Source organism: Pleurodeles waltl, chromosome 6, assembly GCF_031143425.1.
Source record: "Pleurodeles waltl isolate 20211129_DDA chromosome 6, aPleWal1.hap1.20221129, whole genome shotgun sequence".
Taxonomy (NCBI): Eukaryota; Metazoa; Chordata; class Amphibia; order Caudata; family Salamandridae; genus Pleurodeles; species Pleurodeles waltl.
Window position 1 is genome coordinate 1,711,107,651 of NC_090445.1, and position 27,157 is coordinate 1,711,134,807.

Consider the following 27,157-nt stretch of genomic DNA (forward strand, 5'->3'; position numbering starts at 1 on the left):
TATAATCCTGAAGCATGGATTGTAAATCCTGGATTAAGGAGGAAGGCATTTCTACGGTGTCTCTGTGTTGAGGCTCCCGTGTTTCATAATATTGGTCCTGATGAGTAGTATGGTTGATACTGTTCATACTCATTCTCTTCATCATCATCTTGATATTTGACATGGAGCTGCGAAGGGCTATGCGCATCTCCAAAAGGACCTTCGTCCGATTCCTCCCAGTCAAGAAGATGACTGGGTAGTAAAGCCGACACCTTGTTTGGAGATGTGTCGATAGGATGTACGTCCTGTGCAGGTAGATTTCTGATGCTGACCATGGCTCGGAGAGCTGGAGACCTGGAAGAGGTAGGAATGGCCTCAACGTGTCCGCTAGGCATCACTGCTGTCGATGGCGTGAAAGTTGATGCAGCCGTGGATGGAGCAGATTTTTCAGTCGACGGTGGTCTCGTCGACAGTGGAGTCGCCGACGATGGTTTTGCCGACGATGGTTTAGTCGACGGTAGTGTCGTCGACGGTAGCTTCTTTGACCCCGTCGATGGCGATAGCACCGATGAGAATGACGTCATAGTCGACGGGGCAGTCGTCGACGGTGCCAATGGAATCTGGAGAGAAGGGATCGGACCCCTTACCGTCGATGTTAAGGTCGTCGACGCTGACGATAGTCTCGTCGACGATGAAGTAGAGACGGTAGATGTAGGTACCGTCGTCGATGTTCTTATTTTCAGTCATCTTTCCAGAAGTAGAAGGCTCTGAAGAAGGAGATAGATGGTAAGACTCATTCTTTTGAAGAGGAGAAGAAGGCTCAGAACAGACTGAAGTCTGTAAGCCCTTCCCATGATGAGATTTCTGCCTCTTTCTGGATTTCTCAATGTGGCCTACGTCCTCAGATCTGGACCTTTTATGTGGCCTCTCTGACCCACTCTCCTCACCTGAAGTACAGGATTTGGCCTGTAACCATGTCAGGAGTCTGCCCTCCCGGTCTCTGAGGGTCTTTGTGGAGAAGGTGCGACATATTTTGCAGTCCTTAACCTGATGTTGTGGGTAGAGACAGTACAAACATTCTTTATGTGGGTCATCCACATGGAGCCTTTTCTTCCCACAGGTCTTGCAAGGGCGGAAAAGGCCTTTTCTAGAAGAATCTGACATATTTGAAGCTTTCTTGAGAGAAAATCTCTGAAGTAGAAGAAAAAACTGAGCAGAGCTCAGGGAGACTCCCTTCCCACGACGTGCGGTAGAAAATCTGAGGAAGGGAGCTTCTCTGGAGAAGGTTCTAGAGGGTGCTGGTGCCTGATTGGACAGCAGGCAGGTTTGGGTCCTTTCACAAAAGGACATGGATAGGCTATATGAGCAAGCTCTGACTCCATTATAGCCTATGGCAAAAAAAAAATATTTATTATTTATTGCTATTTTATGTACTGTGGGACTCCCACTTCGACGACAGGGATGATTCAAGCATGTGAATTTATGAAAGATCCAATACTGGATAATATTATCGACTCAGAGATCCCCTTTGTTCTGAAATCACTGCCTGGGGAGGCGCCATTGACGAGCCCTCATGTGCCAACATGCATGAGTGACCAACAGAATGCAAGAAGCGAACAGACCGAGCAGTCGTAAGACTTTGAGGACTGGAACAACTCATTTTGAAACATTGGAATCAACACCTGAATGTTCTGAATCGGCAGAGGATAGGCCTGATTCAATGTTTTATCCAGTACTGCCCTTATGAACAGGAGGCCTGAGAGGGCTCCAGGTGAGATTTGGGTAAATTTATCGAAAAGCCCAGACTGAACAACAATGGAGTTGTCATCTGCAAGTGACGCAACACAAGCTCTGGAGACAAGGCTTTGATCCACCAATTGTCCAGGTAAGGTAATACCAATATCCCCTTCCTTCTGAGACTTGCTACCACCACTGCAGTCACCGTTGTGAAGACTCGATGTACTGAAGTAAGACCAAACAGAAGGACCGCAAACTGGCAGTGTTGCGACCCCACCACAAATCAGATACTTCCTGTGCAACTTGAGTATAGGGATATGAAAGTAAGCAACCTGCAAGTCGACAGACACGATCCAATCCTTAAGTACTTGTGCCAGAGTCAGCATCTTGAATTTTTCCTGTTTGAGGAACAAATTCAAAATCCTCAGGTCTCGAATGTGTCTCAAACGACGTCCTTCTTGGGGATCAGGAAGTATCTTGAATAACAACCCTGTCCCCTTTCCTGCTCTAGAACCAAAGCCACCGCACCTTTTTGACAATAGGATCTAGACCTCCTGCTGCAACAACAGGAGATGGTCTTCTGAGCAAAATGAGGGATGGGAGGAAGAAACTCCTGAAAAAGGGAGAGCATATCCTTTTCTCACAATGTTTGAAACCCAGGAGTCTGATGTAACTAATGCCCACTTGTGGAGAAAAAGACGTAATCTTCCCCCTACAGGAGACTTATGGTCGATAAAGGAGAAAACTGGGCTGCTTCCCTTGCTGTTGTCCACCAGAGGAAGAGGATGATGCAGGGTGCTGCTGGGTGGCCCCTCTTGTCCTAACCCTTCCCCCACCCTCTAAAGGATTGATAGAGGCTGGAAGACTGCTGGACTATGGTCTCCCATGGTAAACTGCTCCACGCCAAAACCCACTGAACCTCCGAAAGGACCTGAAAGGGACTCACAGAAGAAGCTTGCAGACTCAAAGACTTTGCCGTGGCTCGACTATCTTTAAAGCGCTCTATGGCAGTCAGCTTTATCCCCAGCTTCCCCCCCCCCCCATCAAAGGGCAAATCCAATTAAGTGGTCTGTACATCAAAAGAAAACCCAGAGGACCTCAAACAAGCATGCCTCCTGGTAGCGATAGATGTACCCATTGCCCTGGCCACTGAGTCCGTTGAATCCAGACAAGGCTAGATTATTTGCTTTGCCGCAGCCTGCGCCATCAGATAGGAGTTCACCAAATGGTCTCTGTACATCCTGCAGCAGGTCAGGAACCACAGCCTTCGCGGAGTCCATCAGGGGGTGGACATATCTACCCAGCACACAGGTAGCATTCGCAGCCGCAGCCTTGAGAGCCATGCTGAGAGTCTTCTTTGCGGATTGCTCTATCCTTTTGGATTCCATGTCTGATGGAATCACAGGGGAGGAGCCTGGAGCAGACCGTGTAGAGCAAGAGGCCTGAACCACCAGACTCTCCAGGGTAGGATGTTTTGATAAAAACCCCAGATCACCAGGCACCACTTTGTATCTTCATGCTACAGATCTATTCACAGCAGGCGACGACACAGGCTTCCTCCAAAGCTCTAATATGGGCTCCCTAAGAGCATCGTTGAATGGAAGCAAAGGATCCGCAAAGTCGAAGAAGGATGCAGGACCTTCATTAAAATGTTTGTCTTAACCTCTACAGCAGGCAACGGAAGATCTAAAAAGTCCGCTGCCTTCTTAATCGCTGTGTGAAAAGAGGCTGCCTCCTCCGTGAACTTCCCCGGTGAAGACCAGTCCCATTCCGGGCAAGTGTCAAGCCCACTGGCCGAATCCGGTCCTTGATATTCTCCCAAGGGCTCCACAATCTCCCCCTCCTCCAACTGCCTTTGGTACTCTTCTAAGAGACTCATGGCCTTTCTGCAGGACATCACTCTAGCCTTCAACCTCCGCGTCGACAGAGAATTGGTCGACATCTAAGGCTTCAATACTTGACGTGGAACAGGAGAGGTCAAATATCTCACTTGGATCCGGCACGGATCCCAATGGCGCAGGACACTTGCGGCTCCATCAACGGTGTCAGCTGACTGGCGATGAAATCAACATCATGGGCCTGAAAGGTGACGTCATGGGAACCACAGGGCCTCGAGGCAACACCATTGGCGCCAGTCCACACCCTCAGCCAGATAGAATGGCATAAACGGCACTGCCTTGTATGGAGCAAGGGCCATCGCATTGAACACAGAACATGGCATTCAAAAATGCCGCCGGATCCACTACTGGAGCCGGGAAGGCAGGATACCACTGATCTCCCTGTTGCACCTGTGCTTGCTGAACATTGGACTTATGAGCAGCAGGTGAATATCGAGGACGTTCCACAGGTGCCGCTACCTCGAAGACTGACGTGCTGGAGAAGCCTCAGGGCTCTGAGGTTAGGGAGTCATCGGACTCACCTCCCACATCACCAACGAGATGGAGCCCTTGAAGCATGGGAAGAGTATCTACGATGAGACCCACCGAAGCGAGAGTAAACACGCCGGGAACCAAACGGCGAAAAGAAGAGAACCTAACAAAGGACTTGATGCCTATGTGCACTATTACCGAGAGGAGGAGTCACACGATCCAGTGACTCGAAAACCCTCTTCAAAGAAAAACTTGTAGCACTGAAGAGTCCAACACTAGCTACATCCACATCTACATCGCACTTCATTATACACCCAGAACACTACGTACAGAGGACAAAACTTAATACACCAAGGTCATTTTTTTATTATTATTTATTTTACATGTTTCATAACTCAAGGGTTTTTCCACAGAGAAAAGGAAAAACAGCACTGAAAGAGGGAGGGAAGGGACAGTAAAAAAAGAACTGTACATCATTGAACATAAAAAATACATCACCCTTTACGTTAAGAAACATGCTACGCGATTGCAGACTTGTAAATATATACATTTTCATAAAATCTCAAATCTACAGCAGCCCATGTCAACAAGAGCTTCTCTTCAGTTATTTTACATTATAAAACACTTTTCTTAAAATAAATAAAAAAAAGTTTAAGTAAGATCAGGGTCATTCAATACCCTATACCCTTTATGTGCCACCCCCTGGCATAAGACCCTTCCACAGAGGATGAACGTCTTTGCCAAACACTGTCACACTGAGGAAAGTGTAAGGACAGGGTCAACACTAATTAAAGTAACCCAACCACTCAGTAGCCTGCAGAAGCTGTGCTAGTCATAACCAACTCTGGCGCATTCACAAATCTTTAAAGAGAATGTATCAACCAATATTCCAAATTTGGCATCGCCCAAGCTGCCAAGCCTACCAACTAAATTGCCTGGAATTATTTCTGCATGGCTATTTTTTTTTGTTGGGGGGGGCGCACAGGGGTGAAAGGGCTGTTAAGTGTTACAGTACAAGAGAAGAGGAGGCACCGCAGTCCTGTAATCAGAGTCACTCTGGACAAAGAATTCTGCTTTGAAAGCAATTCAATGTAGGACAAAGCTCGTTACAGGGGAGAGAGAGGAAAAAAAAAAAAAAGAAAAAAAACGTGGATCTTTCTTTCTCCAGAGTCTAAATTATAGATCACGGTTGTGAAAATCAAAACAGAAAGGAATTGTGAAGTTGAAGGCCAAGAAATATTTACTCCAATCTGAAGCAGATGAGAGAAGCAGAGAGGGAGCAGTAGGGTCACCTCCTGCTCCCTCAGGGCTTTGGTTTACCAAAACATACCAGCGAATACACTGGTGTGACGCAGTCAGCTTGGTACTGTAAACAACCCTCACAGATAGAAACAAGGAACACAGGTAAATTCTGCATTAGCATGCCAGAACCCAGTGTGAGGCACGGTTCTCCCTCTTGGACTAGCAGCTGAAGTGACCACGTCTCATTCCCACGAAGCTTCCATACCAGAGCTGATTATCACCGCTTCTCAGCTCTAGACGCACACTTTCTGGAACACCCAACACTGCAATGGGGGGCCCCTTGGCATGCCCATTAAGTACCAGTAGAGCTCAAGCCGATGACTGTCCTTGGTAGGCTGAGAGCCAGTTCAGGGTTACATGTAAGCGCTCCATATGCTTCTTCTTTGCATTCTTGCACACATCCCCGTAGACTCCAGTGACAAATACCGCGTGAACCCATTTTCTGCATATTAAGGAGCCCGGCTGAGACAGGTTCCGAGATTCTGTTCCGGCAGAAGTCTCACCTGAACCACAGCTCTGACCTAGCCACGCACTCAGGAAGTGCCCACTCACAGTCCACATTGCTCTGCTTAGCTGGAGTCAGAGTCACTGGTGTCAGAAGAGCTGGAGCTGCTGCTGCTGGAAGAGTCCGAGCTGCTGCTGCTGGCACTGAGCCGAGAGACGGAGACTTGCTGCGCAGACTCCACCTTTTCATGGGCTGGTAGGAAATAAGAGCATTGTGGTTACAACACATGCTGATGAACAAGCCAGGATCAGTAGCTCCGCACTCATTGTACAAGATCAAGAAATTACCTATTCCCCCCTCCTCCAACCTTTAAACATTGTAACAAGATAAAAAGGAGCAACTCATTTTGACCCACTTTTATTTGCCCATGATGGTCCTGGTCACCACTCACAATCAACAGTTTACATCTATCTCACTATTATCAGAACACAAATGACTTTCTCCCCAGCTCATTACCCTCTCCAATATCAAAGCAAGAGCTCAGGATATCCATGAACTTGTGCCACTTCTCCCCAACTAAAACCTCAGCCTTTGGTGCACGGAGAACCAGCTAAAGTGCCCCAATTTTTCCCACTGCAGCATGTAGTTCTGCCTCCTCCACAGCAATGCCAGTCTCCAGAGCAGCTGTACAACTGCCACGTGCCAAAAAGCACACAGCTTTCTGATTCACAAGAGAATCTGGCCTTCACCAATAAACGATTTACCTTTTTTCGGAGGTTTCTTGGTAGAGTTTAGCTGGCCGCTTACATCCTGCAATCGCTTCTCTAACTCCCGCTTCTTTTCCAGGGCCAGCTCTTCCTTCGTTTTACCGACAGCCTTCTTAATTGCTGAAAGAGTAAAATGCCAGTTATGCTTTGTTCAGATGTGGCGTTATGAGAAACCTGATTGTCCCACTAAGGGGCTGGCACACTCACCACCAGAGATATCGCTGTAGGGCTTGCGAGGCTTCTTGCGCAGGCAGGACATGACGTACCGCTCCAGCTCCCGCAGCGTGGATGGCTTCAGCGTCTCAAAGTCGATCTCAATTTCCTCAGGGTTGGAGTCTCGCAGGGAGGGCTCTCTGGACTGGATGATGTGCACTACCCGGCCCAGCTTTTCTCCTGGCAGCTTGTTGATGTCCAGGCTCAGCTGCCGCTTCTCGTCATAGGTCATCGGTTTGCACTCCTCCTCTTCCTCAGAGTCATACATTGGAGGGGGCGGCAGGGGAGGCAGAGACTTAGGAGCCTTCTTAGAGTTCCTAAAGGACAGAAAACAAAGGCAACACTTTAAAGCCTATGAAAGTCGGGCAGATCTGCAGAGATAAAGGTATGGCGAGTAGTGTGCTAGCAAAGCTTTTCTTTCCCTTTTCATATCTGACCATTCCTGCAGCATGATCACATAGCGATCGTGCGGCAGGAATGCCACTAGACACCAGGGGTTTTTTTTGTGTGTTTTTTTTTTTTTACTCATAAGGGTAGCGGGGAGAGAGTGTTTTAGTAGGCCTTTCTGACCCCCTGGGGCAGATTCGGCCTATATTAATTAGGCGCTTCCCCCACCCCGAAAAACAGGTAGTTTTGTATTTGATAATTTTGACGTGCCCAGTGTTTTGGGGCATTTCCTTTCGCAGGCACTAAGCCTACCCACACAAGTGAGGAACCATTGTTATCGGGAGACCTAGGGGAATGCTGGGTGGAAGAAAATTCGTAGCTCCTCTCAGATTCCAGAACTTTCCATCACCAAAATTGAGGCTTGCAAAGGATTCTGGGTAATAAAATCTGGTGAGAGCCTCACAAGTTACCCCATTCTGAATCCCCCTAGGCATCTCCTTTTAAAAAATGCACAGGTTTGGTAGATTTCCCTAGGTGCTGGCTGAGCTCGAGGCCAAAATCTAGGCACTGTATAAAACGGGTCAGTTTTGTTTGGGAAAATGGGATGCATCCATGTTGCATTTACTGTTGCGGGCATTAGGCCTACCCACACAAGTTAGGTACCATTTTTAAATCGGAGTGGGGAGACGTGGGGTAACAGAATAGAAGAATAAGTGTTATTGTTCCTTGCCTCTCTCTAAATTTTTGCTTCCAAATTTAAGACAATGTTAAAAAAAGACATATTTAGCCTAATTTCTTTGTCTCCTTCAGGGAAACAAAGAATTCTGGGTACCTCTAGAATCCCTAGGATGTTGGGAGAAAAAAAAAAAAAAAAAAAAAAAAAAAAGCAAATTTGCCATGGGTAGCTTGTGTGGGCGAAAAGTTACGAGGACCCAAGAATCAACTACCCCAAATAGCCCCCCCCCACCAAAAAAGCCTAGCACCTGTTAGGTTAGTTGTGATGGTACTAGTTAGGGCAAAGGGTTGCGCAAGTTGCAGTAGTCGTAGACTTCTGACAAAGAGGCACTTACTCCCCTCACCCACAAGAGGCCCAGGTGTCCTGTGCCTTCCACACACTCACTTGCTGCTGCTGGCGGCGCTGGTCGCAGTGCCACTGCTGCTGGGGGCACTGCCCCCCCCAGAAGCCTTCTTGGAGGACTTCTTGGACTGCGACTGCTTGGACTTCACTGGCTTGCTAGGCTTGTCTTCCTCGTCAGCGCCTCCTTTGCCTTTCCGTTTGTCAGATTTCTTTTTTTTCTTTTTCTCCTTTCGGTCCTTTTTCTTCTTTGGTTTAGAGATGGGGCCTTGCGAGAGAGCAGCCAACTGCTCATGGACGGCCCGTAGCTAAGATATAAACAGACCACAGGTTTAAGCACAAAACATACCGGAAAGAAGATGCCACAAGCGATAGCATGCACTACTGTGAGCGACTGCCTACATCCACAGCATAAGCAATGTTGAAAGGCAGCAGGCTGTGCAAAGCTGTTGCAGAGGTTACAGAGTACGACAAATAAATGCTTTCCATCATTAAAACGTTTATTTTTAACAGAAAACTTAAGATCAGCGGTTAAAAAGGAAAATGTCACTTACCCAGTGTACATCTGTTCGTGGCATGAGACGCTGCAGATTCACATGCTTTGCACATCCCGCCATCTAGTGTTGGGCTCAGAGTGTTACAAGTTCTTTTTCTTCGAAGAAGTCTTCGAGTCACGAGACCGAGGGACTCCTCCCATTTAGACTCCATTGCGCATGGGCGTCGACTCCATCTTAGATTTTTTTCCCCGCAGAGGGTGAGGTAGGAGTTGTGTATTATAGTAATAATGCCCATGCAATGGAGTAAATATGTATGTACATGATGTGGTTTAAAGTGATATATTTACAAATTTACTAATGTTCAAGATCAACTTCGAAACGGCTACAGGCTCCCGGGGAGGCAGGTGGGCACATGTGAATCTGCAGCGTCTCATGCCACGAACAGATGTACACTGGGTAAGTGACATTTTCCGTTCGATGGCATGTGTAGCTGCAGATACACATGCTTTGCATAGACTAGTAAGCAGTTATCTCCCCAAAAGCGGTGGTTCAGCCTGTAGGAGTTGAAGTTGTTTGAAATAATGTTCGTAGTACAGCTTGACCTACTGTGGCTTGTTGTGCCGTTAGCACATCTACACAGTAGTGTTTGGTAAATGTATGAGGCGTAGACCATGTTGCTGCCTTACATATTTCGTTCATTGGAATATTTCCTAGAAAGGCCATGGTAGCACCTTTCTTTCTGGTTGAGTGTGCCTTTGGTGTAATAGGCAGCTCTCTGTTTGCTTTAAGATAGCAGGTTTGAATACACCTAACTATCCATCTAGCTATACCTGGTTTTGATATTGGATTTCCTGTATGAGGTTTTTGAAATGCAATAAATAGTTGTTTTGTCTTCCTAATTAGTTTTGTTCTGTCAATGTAGTACATTAGTGCTCTTTTGATGTCTAATGTATGTAGTGCTCTTTCAGCTATTGAGTCTGGCTGTGGGAAGAACACTGGTAATTCTACTGTTTGATTTAAGTGGAACGGTGAGATAACCGTTGGTAAGAATTTTGGATTGGTTCTTAGAACTACCTTATTTTTGTGTATTTGAATAAATGGTTCTTGTATGGTAAACGCCTGAATTTCACTTACTCTTCTTAGAGATGTGATGGCAATGAGAAATGCAACTTTCCACGTTAAGTATTGCATCTCGCAAGAATGCATGGGTTCGAAAGGTGGACCCATGAGTCTTGTTAGGACAATGTTGAGGTTCCATGAAGGAACAGGTGGTGTCCTTGGTGGTATAATTCTCTTTAGGCCTTCCATAAACGCTTTAATGACAGGTATTCTAAATAGGGAAGTTGAATGAGTAATCTGCAGGTATGCAGATATTGCTGAGAGATGTATCTTTATGGAAGAGAAAGCTAGATTTGATTTTTGCAAATGTAGTAAATATCCTACTACATCTTTTGGAGATGCGTCAATGGTTGAACTTGATTATTATGGCAGTAACAAACAAATCTTTTCCATTTACTTGCATAGCAGTGTCTAGTGGATGGCCTTCTAGCTTGTTTTATGACCTCCATACATTCTTGTGTGAGGTTTAAGTGTCCAAATTCTAGGATTTCAGGGGCCAAATTGCTAGATTCAGCGATGCTGGGTTTGGATGCCTGATCTGTTGTTTGTGTTGTGTTAACAGATCTGGCCTGTTGGGTAGTTTGACATGAGGTACTACTGACAGGTCTAGTAGTGTTGTATACCAAGGTTGTCTTGCCCATGTTGGTGCTATTAGTATGAGTTTGAGTTTGTTTTGACTCAATCTGTTCACTAGATATGGAAGGAGAGGGAGAGGGGGAAAAGCGTACGCAAATATCCCTGACCAATTCATCCATAGAGCATTGCCTTGAGATTGCTGGTGTGGGTACCTGGATGCGAAGTTTTGGCATTTTGCATTTTCTTTTGTTGCAAATAGATCTATTTGAGGTGTTCCCCAAATCTGGAAGTAAGTGTTCAGGATTTGGGGGTGAATCTCCCATTCGTGGACCGGTTGGTGATCCAGAGAGAGATTGTCTGCTAGCTGGTTCTGGATCCCTATAATAAACTGTGCTATTAGGCGAATGTGGTTGTGAATTGCCCAATGCCATATTTTTTGTGTTAGGATACACAACTGTGTCGAGTGTGTTCCCCCCGGTTTGTTTAAATAATACATTGTCGTCATGTTGTCTGTTTTGACAAGAATGTATTTGTGGGTTATCATGGGTTGGAATGCTTTCAACGCTAGAAATACTGCTAACAATTCGAGGTGATTTATATGAAACTTTCTTTGATGTACGTCCCATTGTCCTTGGATGCTGTGTTGATTGAGGTGTGCTCCCCACCCTGTCATGGAAGCATCTGTTGTTATCACGTATTGTGGCACTGGGTCTTGGAAAGGTGGCCCTTTGTTTAAATTTGTACTGTTCCACCATAGAAGCGAGATATATGTTTGGCGGTCTATCAACACCAGATCTAGAAGTTGACCCTGTGCATGTGACCATTGTGATGCTAGGCACTGTTGTAAGGGCCTCATGTGCAATCTTGCGTTTGGGACAATGGCTATGCATGAAGACATCATGCCTAGTAGTTTCATCACCATTTTGACTTTTATCTTTTGTTTTGGATACATGGCCTGTATTACATTGTGAAATAGCTGAACCCTTTGTGGACTTGGAGTGGCAATCCCTTTTGCTGTGTTGATTGTCGCCCCCAAGTATTGCTGTGTTTGACACGGCAGGTGTGACTGTGTAGTTGATTGAGGAACCTAGTTTGTGGAGGATTTCTATGACATATCTTGTGTGTTGTGAACACCGTTTTAGCGTGTTGGTTTTGATTAACCCATCGTCTAGGTACGGGAACACATGTATTTGCTGCCTTCTGATATGTGCAGCTACAACTGCCAGGCATTTTGTAAAAACTCTTGGCGCAGTTGTTATTCCGAATGGCAACACTTTGAATTGGTAATGTACCCCTTGGAATACAAACCTTAGGTACTTTGTGTGAAGGATGTTGAAAATGTCACTTACCCAGTGTACATCTGTTCGTGGCATCAGTCGCAGTAGATTCGCATGTTCTGCAATAGCTCGCCATCTGGTGTTGGGCCGGAGTGTTACAAGTTGTTTTTCTTCGAAGAAGTCTTTCGAGTCACGGGACCGAGTGACTCCTCCTTTTGTCTCCATTGCGCATGGGCGTCGACTCTATCCTCGATTGTTTTTCCCCGCAGAGGGTGAGGTAGGAGTTGAATTGTAGTAATAGTGCCCATGCAATGGAGTGACTAAGTATGCACCTATTTAAGGTTGAGATGCTACATATATAAATAATTGAAGGTAACTTCCAAACTGCTACAGGCTCCCGGGGAGGCGGGTGGGCACATGCGAATCTACTGCGACTGATGCCACGAACAGATGTACACTGGGTAAGTGACATTTTCAGTTCGATGGCATCTGTCGCTGTAGATACGCATGTTCTGCATAGACTAGTAAGCAGTTATTTCCCCAAAAGCGGTGGATCAGCCTGTAGGAGTGGAAGTAGTCTGAAATAATGTCCTTAATACGGCTTGACCTACGGTGGCTTGTTGTGCGGATAACACGTCTACACAGTAGTACTTGGTGAATGTGTGAGGCGTAGACCATGTGGCTGCCTTACATATTTCTTGCATTGGGATGTTTCCTAGAAAGGCCATGGTAGCACGTTTCTTTCTGGTTGAGTGTGCCCTTGGTGTAATGGGCAGCTGTCGTTTAGCTTTAAGGTAGCAGATTTGGATGCATTTAACTATCCATCTGGCTATACCTTGTTTTGAAATTGGGTTTCCTGCGTGAGGTTTTTGAAATGCAATAAAGAGTTGTTTAGTCTTTCTGATGTTTTTTGTTCTGTCAATGTAATACATTAATGCTCTTTTGACATCTAATGTATGTAGTGCCCTTTCAGCTACGGTATCTGGCTGTGGAAAGAACACTGGAAGTTCCACTGTTTGATTTAGATGGAACGGTGAAATAACCTTTGGCAAAAATTTAGGATTGGTTCTTAGGACGACTTTATTTTTGTGTAGTTGTATAAAAGGTTCCTGTATAGTAAACGCCTGAATCTCGCTTACTCTTCTTAGGGAAGTAATGGCGATGAGAAATGCCACCTTCCAGGTTAGGAACTGTATGTCGCAGGAGTGCATGGGTTCAAAAGGTGGACCCATAAGTCTAGTTAGGACAACATTTAGGTTCCATGAAGGAACAGGTGGTGTTCTTGGTGGTATAATTCTCCTAAGGCCCTCCATGAATGCTTTAATGACTGGTATCCTATATAGGGAAGTTGAATAGGTAGTTTGCAGGTATGCAGATATTGCTGCAAGGTGAATCTTAATGGAAGAGAAAGCTAGGTTAGATTTTTGTAAGTGAAGCAAGTAACCCACTACCTGTTCTGGAGTTGTGTGTAATGGTTGTATTTGATTAATATGGCAGTAGCAAACAAACCTCTTCCATTTACTTGCATAGCAGTGCCTGGTGGATGGCCTTCTGGCTTGTTTTATGACTTCCATACATTCTTGGGTAAGTTGTAAGTGCCCGAATTCTAGGATTTCAGGAGCCAGATTGCTAGATTCAGCGATGCTGGATCTGGGTGTCTGATGTTTTGGTTGTGCTGTGTCAACAGATCTGGCCTGTTGGGCAATTTGATGCAGGGTACCACTGATAGGTCTAGCAGCGTTGTGTACCAGGGTTGCCTTGCCCAAGTTGGTGCTATCAATATGAGTTTGAGTTTGCTTTGACTGAGTTTGTTTACCAGGTAAGGAAGGAGAGGGAGAGGAGGAAAAGCGTAAGCAAATATCCCTGACCAGTTCATCCATAGGGCATTGCCTTGGGATTGTTTGTGTGGGTATCTGGATGCGAAGTTTTGGCATTTTGCGTTCTCCCTTGTCGCAAACAAGTCTATCTGAGGTGTTCCCCAGAGTTTGAAATAAGTGTTCAGAATTTGGGGGTGAATTTCCCATTCGTGGACCTGTTGGTGATCTCGAGAGAGATTGTCTGCGAGTTGATTTTGTATCCCTGGTATAAACTGTGCAATTAGGCGAATTTGGTTGTGAATTGCCCAATGCCAAATTTTTTGTGCTAGCAGGCTTAACTGCGTGGAGTGCGTCCCCCCCTGCTTGTTTAGATAATACATTGTTGTCATGTTGTCTGTTTTGACGAGAATGTATTTGTGAACTATTATTGGTTGGAAAGCTTTTAGTGCTTGAAAAACTGCTAGAAGTTCTAGGTGATTGATATGCAGTTTTGTTTGATGTACGTTCCATTGTCCTTGTATGCTGTGTTGATCGAGGTGTGCTCCCCACCCTGTCATGGAAGCATCTGTTATTACGTATTGTGGCACTGGGTCTTGGAAAGGCCGCCCCTTGTTTAAATTTATGTTGTTCCACCACAGAAGCGAGAGGTAAGTTTGGCGGTCTATTAACACCAGATCTAGAAGGTGACCCTGTGCTTGAGACCACTGTGATGCTAGGCATTGTTGTAAGGGCCTCATGTGCAGTCTTGCGTTTGGGACAATGGCTATGCATGATGACATCATGCCTAGGAGTTGTAATACCATCTTTGCTTGTATCTTTTGTGTTGGATACATGCGTTGTATGATGGTGTTGAAATTTTGAATTCTTTGTGGACTTGGAGTGGCTACTCCTTTTGATGTGTCTATTATGGCTCCCAGGTATTGTTGTACCTTGCGTGGCAGAATTTGGGATTTTGTGAAATTGACGGTGAACCCTAGTTTGAAGAGGGTTTGTATGATATGATTTGTGTGATTTGAGCACTCTATTAACGAATGGGCCTTGATTAGCCAGTCGTCTAGATATGGGAACACATGTATCTGCTGCCTTCTTATGTGTGCTGCGACTACCGCTAGACATTTGGTAAAGACTCTTGGTGCGGTTGTTAATCCGAAAGGCAGTACCTTGAATTGGTAATGTATTCCTTTGAATACAAACCTTAGGTATTTCCTGTGCGATGGGTGTATTGGTATATGGAAATAAGCATCCTTGAGGTCTAAAGTTGCCATGTAGTCGTGCAGTTTTAGCAATGGTAATACTTCTTGTAGTGTGACCATGTGGAAGTGGTCTGATTTGATGAAAGTGTTCACTACTCTGAGGTCTAGGATTGGTCTCAGTGTTTTGTCCTTCTTTGGTATCAGAAAGTACAGTGAGTAAACTCCTGTGTTTATTTGTGTGTTTGGCACTAATTCGATTGCATTCTTTTGCAATAGTGCCTGCACTTCTATCTCCAGAAGATTGGAATGGTGTGTTGTTAAATTTTGTGCTTTTGGTGGTATGTTTGGAGGGAACTGTAGAAATTCTATGCAATAACCATGTTGGATAATTGCTAGAACCCAAGTGTCTGTAGTGATTTTCTCCCATGCTCTGTAATAATGACCTATTCGTCCCCCCACTGGTGTTGTGTGGAGGGGGTGAGTGACATGTGAGTCACTGTTTAGTAGTAGGGGTTTTGGGGCTTTGGAATCTTCCTCTATTTCTAGGGAATTGCCCTCCTTTATATTGTCCCCGAAAACCTCCTCTATACTGTCCTTGGTAACTGGACGGTGTGGCTTGTGAGGTGCTGGCTTGTGTGCTTTGACCCCGAAACACCCCTCGAAAGGGCGTTTTACGGAATGAGCTGTAATTCCCTCTGCTCTGCGGGGAGTAGAGTGCGCCCATGGCTTTGGCAGTGTCCGTATCTTTTTTGAGTTTCTCAATCGCTGTGTCCACTTCTGGACCGAACAGTTCTTTTTCATTAAAAGGCATATTGAGAACTGCTTGTTGAATCTCTGGTTTAAATCCAGACGTTCGGAGCCATGCATGCCTTCTGATAGTTACAGATGTATTAATTGTCCGTGCAGCTGTATCTGCAGCGTCCATGGAGGAGCGGATCTGGTTGTTGGAGATGGCCTGTCCCTCCTCAACCACTTGTTTTGCCCTATTTTGTAAGTCCTTGGGCAGATGTTCAATGAGATGTTGCATCTCGTCCCAGTGGGCTCTGTCATAGCGCGCAAGTAGTGCCTGGGAGTTCGCGATGCGCCACTGGTTTGCAGCTTGTGCTGCGACTCTTTTACCAGCTGCATCAAACTTGCGGCTTTCTTTATCTGGGGGTGGTGCATCTCCAGATGTGTGAGAGTTGGCCCTTTTCCTAGCTGCTCCTACAACGACAGAGTCTGGTGGCAGCTGTGTAGTGATGAAAACCGGGTCCGTAGGAGGCGGCTTATACTTTTTTTCTACCCTTGGTGTGATTGCCCTACTTTTAACCGGCTCCTTAAAGATGTCTTTTGCGTGGCGGAGCATACCAGGGAGCATAGGCAGGCTTTGGTATGAGCTGTGGGTGGAGGAGAGTGTGTTGAATAAGAAATCATCCTCGACCTGTTCTGAGTGGAGGCTTACGTGGTGAAATTGTGCTGCTCTAGCCACCACTTGAGAGTACGCGGTGCTGTCTTCTGGTGGAGATGGCTTCGCAGGGTATGCCTCCGGACTGTTATCTGACACTGGGGCGTCGTATAGGTCCCATGCGTCCTGATCTTGGTCACCCTGGCTCATGGTGGTGTGAGCTGGGGAGTGTGATGGAGTTTGTGCTGGTGAAACGTCAATCACGGGCGGAGGTGAGGGTGGTGGTGTAACTCTTTTCACCACTTTTGGTTGTGGTGTTTGTTCCGTCTGGAACTCCAACCTCCTCTTTCTCCTAATGGGGGGAAGGGTGCTTATTTTTCCTGTCCCCTGCTGAATGAAGATACGCTTTTGCGTATGGTCCACATCAGTTGCTTGTAGCTCTTCCTCAAACCTATGCTTCTGCATTTGGGAGGTTAGCGAGTGCTCTTCTGTATAAGAGCCTGAAGCTGGGTCGCTTGCAGTTTGTTTCGGCATCGAAACTTTGTCTGCGTGTTTTTTCGGCTCCGAGGTGACTTTTTTCCTTTTCGGGGCCGAAACCTCTCGGCGTCGATCTGTTTCTGTGCCGCTGTCTCGGCGTCGAGCCGTGTCCACACCGGCATCACGGTGTCGAGGCTTGTCTCCAGCACTTTCTCGGTCCCTAGAAGGCTGCGTGCCGGTGTCTCGACCGGAGTCGGACGATCTCGGCACTGTTTGGGCCTTTTTCGGTGCCGATGGTCGGTCACCGAATTTATGGGTCGAGCCATGGCCTGGTGGCAGTGGCGTCCCCTGGGCCTTGTAAATGTTTCTCTGTGTGGTTTTCGACGTCTTACTCACGGTTTGTGTATCGTCGAATCCTTCGGAGTCGGAGTCTTGGATCGAGAAGGTACCTTCCTCTTCCTGTTCCTCGAACTCCCGTTGGGCTGTCGGTGCGGACGCCATCTGAAGTCTTCTGGCTCGACGGTCTCGGAGTGTTTTTCGGGACCGGAACGCACGACAGGCCTCGCAGGTGTCTTCGCTGTGCTCAGGTGACAGGCACAGGTTGCAGACCAAGTGTTGGTCTGTGTAGGGGTATTTATTGTGGCATTTGGGGCAGAAACGAAACGGGGTCCGTTCCATCGGCGTTCTTCAGCACGCGGTCGGGCCGACCAGGCCCCGACGGAGGATCGAAAAAACTACCCCGAAGGGCACCGGAGCTCTTCGATCTTCGATGCGGTGTTGAATGTAAGTACGCCGATCCCGAACGCAACAATACCGACGAAAATCTTCCGAAATTAGCTAATTTTCCGTTCCGAAACTCGGAGCGACAGGAACACGTCCGAACCCGATGGCGGAAAAAAAACAATCGAGGATAGAGTCGACGCCCATGCGCAATGGAGACAAAAGGAGGAGTCACTCGGTCCCGTGACTCGAAAGACTTCTTCGAAGAAAAACAACTTGTAACACTCCGGCCCAACACCAGATGGCGAGCTATTGCAGAACATGCGTATCTACAGCGACAGATGCCATCGAACATTGGTATATGGAAATATGCATCCTTTAGGTCTAGTGTTGTCATGTAGTCTTGTTATTTGAGCAGTGGGATTACGTCTTGTAATGTAACCATGTGAAAGTGGTCTGATTTGATGTAGGTATTTAATGTTCTGAGATCTAGTATAGGTCTCAGACTCTCGCCTTTTTTGGGTATCAGAAAGTACAGGGAGTAAACTCCTGTGTTTATTTGTTGTTTTGGTACTAATTCTATTGCTTCTTTCTGTAGCAATGCCTGAACTTCTAGTCCTAGAAGATCTATATGTTGTTTTGACATAGTGTGTTTTCGGTGGGTCGTTTGGAGGGAATTTGATAAATTCTATGCAATAACCATGCTGGATAATTGCTAAGACCCAAGTGTCTGTTATTTCCTCCCAATGTTTGTAAAACTTGGTTAGTTTCCCCCCCCCCCCCCCCCCCCCCAACAGGTGTTGTGGATTTGTGACCTTGAAGTCACTGCTTGTTTGGAGGAGTTTTGGGACGTTGGAACTTTCCTCTATTCCTTTGAAATTGTCCCCCTCTATATTGTACCCGAAAACCTCCCCGCTGGTACTGGCTCTGGTAAGTGGGCTTTGTTTGTGAGGTTGTGGCTTCTGTGGTTTGCCCTCGAAACCCCCCTCGAAATTGTCTTTCGAAATGTGCCTCTGCTCTGTGGGGAGTAGAGTGCGCCCATGGCTTTGGCCGTGTCAGTGTCTAAGTTTTTCGATCGCAGTGTCCACCTCCGGCCCAAACAACTGCTGTCCATTGAATGGCATATTCAGCACAGCTTGCTGTATCTCTGGTTTAAAGCCTGATGTACGCAGCCATGCATGTCTCCTTATTGTTACTGCTGTGTTGACAGTTCTAGCAGCTGTGTCTGCAGCATCCATTGCTGACCGTATCTGATTATTTGAGATACTCGGTCCTTCTTCTACTACTTGCTGGGTAAATGTTCAATAACATTCCAATCTCATCCCAATGGGCCCTATCAGATCTAGCTAACAAAGCTTGTGAATTTGCAATACGCCACTGGTTTGCTGCCTGTGCCGCCACCTTTTTTGCCTGCAGCATTGAATTTTCTACTTTCTTTATCTGGAGGTGGTGCATCTCCTGAAGTATGAGAGTTGGCTCTTATGCGCGCTGCTCCCCCTACAACAGAGTCTGGTGTTAGCTGTTGTGTAATGTACACTGGGTCTGTTGATGGCGGTTTATATTTTTTTATCTACTCCTGGAGTAATGGCTCTCCCTTTGACAGGCTCCTCAAACACTTGTTTGGAGTGTTTTAGCATTCCGGGTAGCACAGGAAGACTCTGATATTGGCTGTGTGTGGACGACAGTGTATTAAAAAGAAAGTCGTCTTCAATGGGCTCTGAATGAAGGCGGACATTATGAAATGCCCCTGCTTTCGACACCACCTGAGCGTAGCCTGTACTATCCTCTGAAGCGATGGTCTAGCTGGATAGCACTCAGGACTATTGTCTGACACTGGTGCGTCATAAAGGTCCGATGTGTCAGGGTCATCTTGACTCATTCCTGTATGAGTTGGGGGTTGCATGATTGGTGGAGTGGCTACCGGTGATGGTTGCGGAGAGTGATGTGGGGATGGTGGCGGTGTTACTTGTTTAGCCACCTTTGCGTGTGGCTGTTTGTCCTTGTCTTGGAAGGCAAGTTTACGTTTCATTTTGATTGGAGGAAGAGTGCTGATCTTCCACGTACCTTTTTGAATAAAGAGCCGTCTGTGTGTGTGATCTGGCTCTATTGTTTCTAATTCCTGCATTTGTGAGGACAGTCCTTGTTCCTGTGATTAGGAACTTATTTTCGGTTCTGAGGCCGGATGTTTTGGTACCGAAACCTTTTCGGCTGCTTTTTTCGGCTCCGACGAAACCTTCTTTACTTTCGGCGTCGTGCTCTCTCGGTGCCGACCCATTTCGGTGCGAATCTTCTCGGACCCACTCTTTCGGGCCCGAGATTGCTGTGTGCCGGTATCTCGACCGGAGTCGGATGACTTCGACACCACCTCGCCCTTTTTCGGTGCCGATGAACGGTCACCTATTTTTCGGGTTAAGTCATGGCCTGTTGGCGGTGGCGTCCCCTGGGCTTTAGCGGTCTTCTCGTGAGTTCTTTGTTTCGACGTCTTACTCACGGTTTTCGGCGTTTCTTCAGGATCGATCTCCTCCGAGTCCGAATCCTGGGTGGAGAATGTTTCTTCCTCCTCCTCGAAACACCCTTGTCCTGTCGGCGCTGACGCCATTTGCAGTCTTCTTGCCCTTCGGTCCCCGAGTGTCTTCCTGGACCGAAACGCTCGACAGGCCTCACAAGTATCCTCCTTGTGTTCTGGTGACAAACACAAGTTAGACCAGATGTTGATCTGTATATGGATACTGGTTATGGCATTTTGGACAGAAGCGGAATGGGGTCCGTTCCATCAGCCTTGAAGAGACACATGGCCGGGCCGACCAGGCCCCGACGGGGATCGAAAAAAACCTAAAGGGCCACCGGAGCTCTTCTTAATTCGGTGTCGATCTGTTGTAACTAACCCGATACCGAACGCAAACAATACAGATTTTTCCGAGATTCTAACTAACTTTCCGACCCGCAACACAGAGCGAAAAGGAACACGTCCGAACCCGATGGCGGAAAAAAAACCAATCTAAGATGGAGTCGACTCCCATGCGCAATGGAGTCGAAATGGGAGAAGTCCCTCGGTCTTGTGACTCGAAAAGACCTCTTCGAAGAAAAACAACTTGTAACACTCCGAGCCCAACACCAGATGGGGGGATGTGCACAGCATGTGTATCTGCAGCTACACATGCCATCGAACATAATAATATAGCGTCTTTATTGCCCAACTCTTCAAGGTGCTATTGAAGGATGGGTTACACTGAGCAGTCTGAGATAGGCAGTGCTATGTTATATTCGTCACTGCAGACCATATGCTCTGTGCAGACGTCTTTTTCCAGGGACTGACTTATTTCCTCTGGATTAGAGTTGCAGGTCTGGGCAATAGCTAGTGTGACGGAATGCCTAAAGGGGACCAGACTCTTCATTCTCCTATACAATGGACCTGGATGTCCCTGAAGATATCCCCTGGGCATCTTTCAAGATTTGATGCTGTAACCCAGTGGTTTCCAAACTGGTTAATGCACCCCCCCCCCCCCCCAAAGAATCTTAACAGAACTATTTATTCTGTTTGCAATGTTTAAATCTCGACTTACACACTGCAGTGCACTTTTACTACCTTTTTACAAATGCAATAAAAAAAATTCTGCTTAAAACAAAGCGCTATTATCTGCATAATCATTTTGGTCAGAGCCTGAACACACTTGTAAAAATTAGATTCAGAGGGTAGTGACCATGTACTGGGCACAGGTGGCAGACAACCACAGCCTGCACATGACGCCAAGGCGAAGACAGGGGCCATGACGTACCTGTTCTTGAAGTTCGGCTAGGCGATTGGCACGCTCCTCCTCCGAGTCATCAGAGCTCTCGCTCTCCGATGAACTTTCAGAGCTGCTCTCACTAGAGGACTCCGAGGAGGACTCGACAGCAACTACAGGAGGCAGCGAGGAGACAGATGGTGGATTCAAGTCTATCGGCTCGTCTGGCATCTTGGCGTAGCGGAACTCGAACACATCCTGCAGACAGAAAATGGCAAACAGCTGGTAAGTGCAGGCAAAAGGACTCCATTCATGAGTGGACCTATAAGAAACTCTCAAAGGCATCAAGATGAAATGGTGGTCAATTACATCTCCGACCCGCTGTGTACAACCCTAAAAAAACCTACCAAGCCAGACACACAAAAACCTTGCAGAACACATCAGCACACTGTACAGTGGTGACAAATACCTCAATTGAGTAACGGGGCTGCAAGATTCTATTCAGAAGTCATACTATAATTGTGACCAATTTAATTATTTTTTCTCCCTACGCATTTCTTCAGCAAGGCATAAAGAAAGCCTCATTTTCTTTATCTGTTAAAAAGACCCAAAGTAGAGGTAGCATGTACATTAAGGCTTGGGTTGCAGTCTGTGCATGGACAACCTTGCATAGGTTTTCAGTAATGGAATTTAGGCATCACAAACACAGCTGCACAGGTGACTACTGGTTGCGGGGCCTTAACGAAGGCCTGTAAGACAGTAGCCTCTGCTAACCAGAACCCCAGTGATTATGCTCTCTCCCTTCTAACTTGGAAGCGTCTAAAAATGTTCCCCCCCCCCCTCATTTGATATGCACCCATGTAAGTCTAGTATATGGTGCCCAGGGCATTGGGGTACCAGGGGATCTCCATGGGGTGCAGCATGTATTCAGACACCCATGGGGAGCCCATGCAAACTCCAGTTCCATGCTCCTGAACTTCATGAGTGCGGGGACGCTATTTAACGCATGTACTGGACATAGGTCACTACCTATGTCCAGCTACATAATGGTAACTCCAAACCTAGGCATGTTTGATGTCAAACAGGTCGAGAGCATACCCCAATACAGCTGCCAGTATTGAAGTATGATTCCATGCACTCTGGTGGCTCCTTAGAGGATCCCCAGCATTGCTACCACCAGACTTTTCCAGGCAGCCCAAGCTGCTGACACTACTCAGACAGGTTTCCGCCCTTCTGCTGCTTGAACAGCAAGCTCAGTAAGGCAGAACAAAAGAATTTCCTTTGCATCCTCCAAGGACAGCGAGTCTTCAGTCTGCACAAGAAGGAAGAAGAAATCTCCCTTGGAGTCCCTCTCCCCTGCACCCGCAGGCACCAACTGCAACAACAACTACAACTGGCGGCATTGACCTCCTCTCATCCTGAGCTGTGTGGATCCTGCATCACGGGTGGTGATCCGAAGTCCTCTTGGTCCACTCCGTCAGCGGTCCAACTTTGGTGGAAGTAATCCTTCCAACGCAGGACAGTACCACCCCCCAGTCTGTTGCAGCAACCAAGGGTTGTTTGCATCTCCTCTAAGGGATCTTTAGGCTCTGTGTAGCCTCAGCGCTCCTTCCTGCGATGTACAGCCCTCTGTGCTCTTCTCCTGCAGCATGGGACCCTTCTCCAGTTGTGCTGAGTAAGCTTCTGGTTCCTCGTCCAGTGGGTCTACTGTGGGGGCTGCATCTATGGTCTGGGCTATTTACTATCACTTTTTATTACTGATTACTAGTGTACATATCTAGTGTGTTACCTCATATTGGAGGGTTTCCCCTCTGGTGCCTTTTTGGTATTGTTTGACTAAAACAATAGTACCTTTACTTTTGTCTCACTCTGTGCCTTTTCTTTCATGTGTACAAGTGCTGTGTAACTACAGTGGTTTTGAATGAGGTTTGCATGTCTCCTAGATAAGCCTTGGCTGCTCATCCACAGCGACACCTAGAGAGCTTGGCTACGAGACACGGACTACACTAATAGGGGGTACCTGGACCCGCATATGGTGCAAGTATCTTAAGTACCCACCACCAGACCAGCGTACTACAAGACCCGACAAGGAGACCTGGGCTGCCGCACTGCAGATGCCAGTACTCCCTTCCGATTAAGACAGTACCACAAGCGAGTACTTCCGACCCTTTATCTTTAGACTCCTTCTAAAGAATTGGGAAGGGATGGGGCACCAACAAGAAGTTTCCCAACCAATAGATGCCAGAACAACATACAGCATGTGAATCCAGAAAAACTCATGCTACAAAACTGCCTACAAATCTCACCTCCCTCCACCCCTTACAACTCCTGCCTCCATCCACTAACCCAGTGAACACCACTCCCTGCGAACCTTACACCCTCCTGCCTCCAAGTAATCCAGTTAACACCACTGCCTGGGACCCTTGAACCCTCCAGCCTCCATCAACTAACCCAATGAACACCACTGCCTGCGACCCCTTACCTCCTGCCTCCATCCATATTAACCCAGTGAACATCAGTGCCTGGGACCCTTCCCACCTGCCTCGATCCACCAGCACAGTGAACATATAAGGAAATGGCTCCCTGTTGCAGTTACCCCCCCACTTTTTGCCTGATGCGGACTTGACTGAGAAGTGTGCTGGGACCCTGCTAACCAGGCCCCAGCACCAGTGTGCTTTCACCTAAAATGTACCATTGTTTCCACAATTGGCACACCCCTGGCACACAGATAAGATCAGGGAAGGTCCCTAAGGGCTGCAGCATATGCTGTCCCACCCCAAGGGACCCCCTCACCTAACATGCACACTGCCATTGCAGATTGTGTGTGTTGGTGGGGATAAAAAGGCAAAGTCGACATGACATTCCCCTCAGGATGCCATGCACACAAAATGCTGCCCGTGGCATAGGCGAGTCACCCCAGGCCTTACAGCCCTAAGGCAGGGCGCACTATACCACAGGTGAGGGTATAGCTGCATGAGCAATATGCCCCTACAGTGTCCAAGTCTATTCTTTAGACATTGCAAGTACAGTGTGGCCATATTAAGTATATGGTCTGGGAGTGTCAAAAACAAACTCCACAGCTCCATAATGGCTACACTGAATACTGGAAGTTTGGTATCAAACTTCTCAGAATAATAAACCCACACTGATGCCAGTGTTGGATTTATTATTTAAAAAAAAAAAAAAAATGCAGAGGGCATCTTAGAGATAGATGCCCCCTGTATTTTACCCAATCCTTCAGTGCAGGTCTGTGCCAGCCTGCTGCTGAGAGACGAGTTTCTGACCCCCTGGGGTGAACGCCTTTGCGCTGACACCAGAAACAAAGCCTGCACTGGGTGGAGATGCTTAACACCTCCCCCCTGCAGGAACTTTAACACCTAGCACAGAGCCACAAAGGCTTAAGCTTCGTGTTACAATGCCCTAGGGCACTCCAGCTAGTGGAGATGCCCGCCCCCTGGACACAGCCCCCACTTTTGCGGCAAGTCCAGGGGAAGATAATGAGAAGAACAAGGAGTCACTTACCATTGGCTACTGCCCTCCCAGACCTAAACACACCCCTAAATTCAGTATTTAGGGTCACCCCAGATCCCAGGAATGAAAATGTCACTTACCCAGTGTACATCTGTTCGTGGCATCAGTCGCTGGAGATTCACATGTTTTGCATAGCTCGCCATCTGGTGTTGGGTCGGAGTGTTACAAGTTGTTTTTCTTCGAAGAAGTCTTTCGAGTCACGGGACCGAGTGACTCCTCCTTTTGTGTCCATTGCGCATGGGCGTCGACTCCATCTTCGATTGTTTTCCCCGCAGAGTGTGAGGTAGGAGTTGTGTTGTAGTAATAGTGCCCATGCAATGGAGTGACTAAGTATGTACGTATTTAAGGTTAAAATAATATATATACAAATAGATTAAGGTAACTTCAGAACTGCTACAGGCTCCCGGGGAGGCGGGTGGGCACATGTGAATCTCCAGCGACTGATGCCACGAACAGATGTACACTGGGTAAGTGACATTTTCAGTTCGATGGCATGTCACTGTAGATACACATGTTTTGCATAGACTAGTAAGCAGTTATATCCCTAAAAGCGGTGGCTCAGCCTGTAGGAGTGGAAGTAGTTTGAAATAAGGTTCTTAACACGGCTTGACCTACTGTGGCTTGTTGTGCGGATAGCACGTCTACACAGTAGTGCTTGGTGAACGTGTGAGGCGTAGACCATGTGGCTGCCTTACATATTTCTTGCATTGGGATGTTCCCTAGAAAGGCCATGGTAGCACCTTTCTTTCTGGTCGAGTGTGCCCTTGGTGTAATGGGCAGCTGTCGTTTTGCTTTCAGGTAGCAGATTTGGATGCATTTAACTATCCATCTGGCTATACCTTGTTTTGATATTGGGTTTCCTGCATGAGGTTTTTGGAATGCAATAAATAGTTGTTTAGTCTTTCTGATGTGTTTTGTTCTGTCAATGTAGTACATTAATGCTCTTTTGACATCTAATGTATGTAGTGCCCTTTCAGCTACGGAATCTGGCTGTGGGAAGAACACTGGTAGTTCTACTGTTTGATTTAGGTGGAATGGTGAAATAACCTTTGGTAAAAATTTAGGATTAGTCCTTAGGACGACCTTATTTTTGTGTAGTTTTTATTTTTGTGTATTTTTGTGTAGTTGTATAAAAGGTTCTTGTATTGTAAACGCCTGAATTTCGCTTACTCTTCTTAGAGATGTAATGGCGATGAGAAATGCAACCTTCCAGGTTAGGAACTGTATTTCGCAAGAGTGCATGGGTTCAAAAGGTGGACCCATGAGTCTTGTTAAGACAACATTTAGGTTCCATGAAGGAACAGGTGGTGTTCTTGGTGGTATAATTCTTTTAAGGCCTTCCATGAATGCTTTAATGACTGGTATCTTATATAGGGAAGTTGAATAGGTAGTCTGCAGGTATGCAGATATTGCTGCAAGGTGTATTTTAATGGAAGAGAAAGCTAGGTTAGATTTTTGTAAGTGAAGCAAGTAACCTACTACATCCTTTGGAGTTGCGTGTAACGGTTGGATCGGATTATGATGGCAGTAGCAAACAAACCTCTTCCATTTACTTGCATAGCAGTGTCTAGTGGATGGCCTTCTGGCTTGCTTTATGACTTCCATACATTCTTGGGTAAGTTGCAAGTGTCCGAATTCTAGGATTTCAGGAGCCAGATTGCTAGATTTAGCGATGCTGGATCTGGATGTCTGATCTGTTGGTTGTGTTGTGTTAACAGATCCGGCCTGTTGGGCAATTTGATGTGGGGTACTACTGATAGGTCTAGCAGTGTTGTGTACCAGGGTTGCCTTGCCCAAGTTGGTGCTATTAATATGAGTTTGAGTTTGTTTTGACTCAATTTGTTTACCAGATAAGGAAGGAGAGGGAGAGGAGGAAAAGCGTAGGCAAATATCCCTGACCAGTTCATCCATAGGGCATTGCCTTGGGACTGCCTGTGTGGGTATCTGGATGCGAAGTTTTGGCATTTTGCGTTCTCTTTTGTTGCAAACAAGTCTATTTGAGGTGTTCCCCAGAGTCTGAAGTAAGTATTCAGAATTTGTGGGTGAATTTCCCATTCGTGGACTTGTTGGTGATCGAGAGAGATTGTCTGCAAGCTGATTTTGGATCCCTGGAATAAACTGTGCTATTAGGCGAATTTGGTTGTGAATTGCCCATCACCATATTTTTTGTGCCAAAAGGCTCAACTGCGTTGTGTGTCCCCCCTTGTTTGTTTAGATAATACATTGTTGTCATGTTGTCTGTTTTGACAAGAATGTATTTGTGAGTTATAATTGGTTGGAAAGCCTTTAGTGCTTGAAAAACTGCTAGCAGTTCTAGGTGATTTATATGCAGTTTTGTTTGATGTACGTTCCATTGTCCCTGTATGCTGTGTTGTTTGAGGTGTGCTCCCCACCCTGTCATGGAAGCATCTGTTATTACGTATTGTGGCACTGGGTCTTGGAAAGGCCGGCCTTTGTTTAAAGTTATACTGTTCCACCATAGAAGCGAGAGGTAAGTTTGGCGGTCTATCAACACCAGATCTAGAAGGTGACCCTGTGCTTGTGACCATTGTGATGCTAGGCACTGT

The 27,157-nt window shown here is 46.6% G+C and overlaps 1 protein-coding gene across 6 annotated transcripts in view; it reads right to left on the minus strand.

Moving 5' to 3' along the window:
- Positions 1 to 4,441: 4,441 nt before the first annotated feature.
- The window catches only part of BRD2 (bromodomain containing 2), a 36,598-nt gene continuing 13,882 nt past the window's right edge, over positions 4,442 to 27,157 (minus strand). For all 6 annotated transcript variants that reach the window (XM_069241910.1, XM_069241909.1, XM_069241915.1 and 3 more), the window contains 5 exons: positions 21,111 to 21,317; positions 8,320 to 8,582; positions 6,807 to 7,129; positions 6,597 to 6,719; positions 4,442 to 6,084 (listed from right to left, as the gene is read on the minus strand). In XM_069241910.1, the coding sequence (XP_069098011.1) occupies positions 5,957 to 6,084; positions 6,597 to 6,719; positions 6,807 to 7,129; positions 8,320 to 8,582; positions 21,111 to 21,317 (1,044 nt within the window). In that variant the 3' untranslated portion in view covers positions 4,442 to 5,956. The remainder of the gene's footprint in view (positions 6,085 to 6,596; positions 6,720 to 6,806; positions 7,130 to 8,319; positions 8,583 to 21,110; positions 21,318 to 27,157) is intronic.